Consider the following 422-nt stretch of genomic DNA (forward strand, 5'->3'; position numbering starts at 1 on the left):
CGCATGCAGCCCCAAACAAGAAAACAAATACAACCCCGAAACAAAAGCAGCAGCAGCAGCAGCAGCAGCAGCAGCAGCAGCTAGCAGCAGAGGATGTCTGCAAGACGAACAACAGCATCCGCGGCAATAATAGTCACTGCAGCAGCAACAACAACAGCAGCAACAACAGCTGCAACACCAGCAGCAGCAGCAGCAGCAGCAGCAGCAGCAGCAGCAGACCTGTTGGTTGTCCCTGGCGTGCCTAGAGCAAAGACACAGCTTTCATTTGCCTCCTCTCCCTCTGTGGACAGCAGCGGTTTGCTGCTGCTGCTGCTGCTGTCTGTATCCTCATCAGCGCCAGCAGCAGCAGCAGCAGCAGCAGCAGCTTTTGCAGCAGCAGGGTCCCCCGGCCCCAGCAGCAGCAGCGGCTGCCTCGGTATGAG

At 58.1% G+C, this 422-nt stretch overlaps 1 protein-coding gene across 1 annotated transcript in view; it reads left to right on the top strand.

The window, feature by feature from the left end:
• EMH_0044650 (3-demethylubiquinone-9 3-methyltransferase, putative) overlaps positions 1-422 on the top strand; it is a gene marked incomplete at both ends in the record, with an annotated part of 9,843 nt that overhangs the window by 202 nt on the left and 9,219 nt on the right. The window contains 2 exons of the mRNA XM_013495986.1: positions 1-95; positions 246-420. Of these exons, the coding sequence (XP_013351440.1) occupies positions 1-95; positions 246-420 (270 nt within the window). The remainder of the gene's footprint in view (positions 96-245; positions 421-422) is intronic.

Source organism: Eimeria mitis, genomic scaffold, assembly GCF_000499745.2.
Source record: "Eimeria mitis Houghton genomic scaffold, Emh_scaff1858, whole genome shotgun sequence".
NCBI lineage: Eukaryota > Apicomplexa > Conoidasida > Eucoccidiorida > Eimeriidae > Eimeria > Eimeria mitis.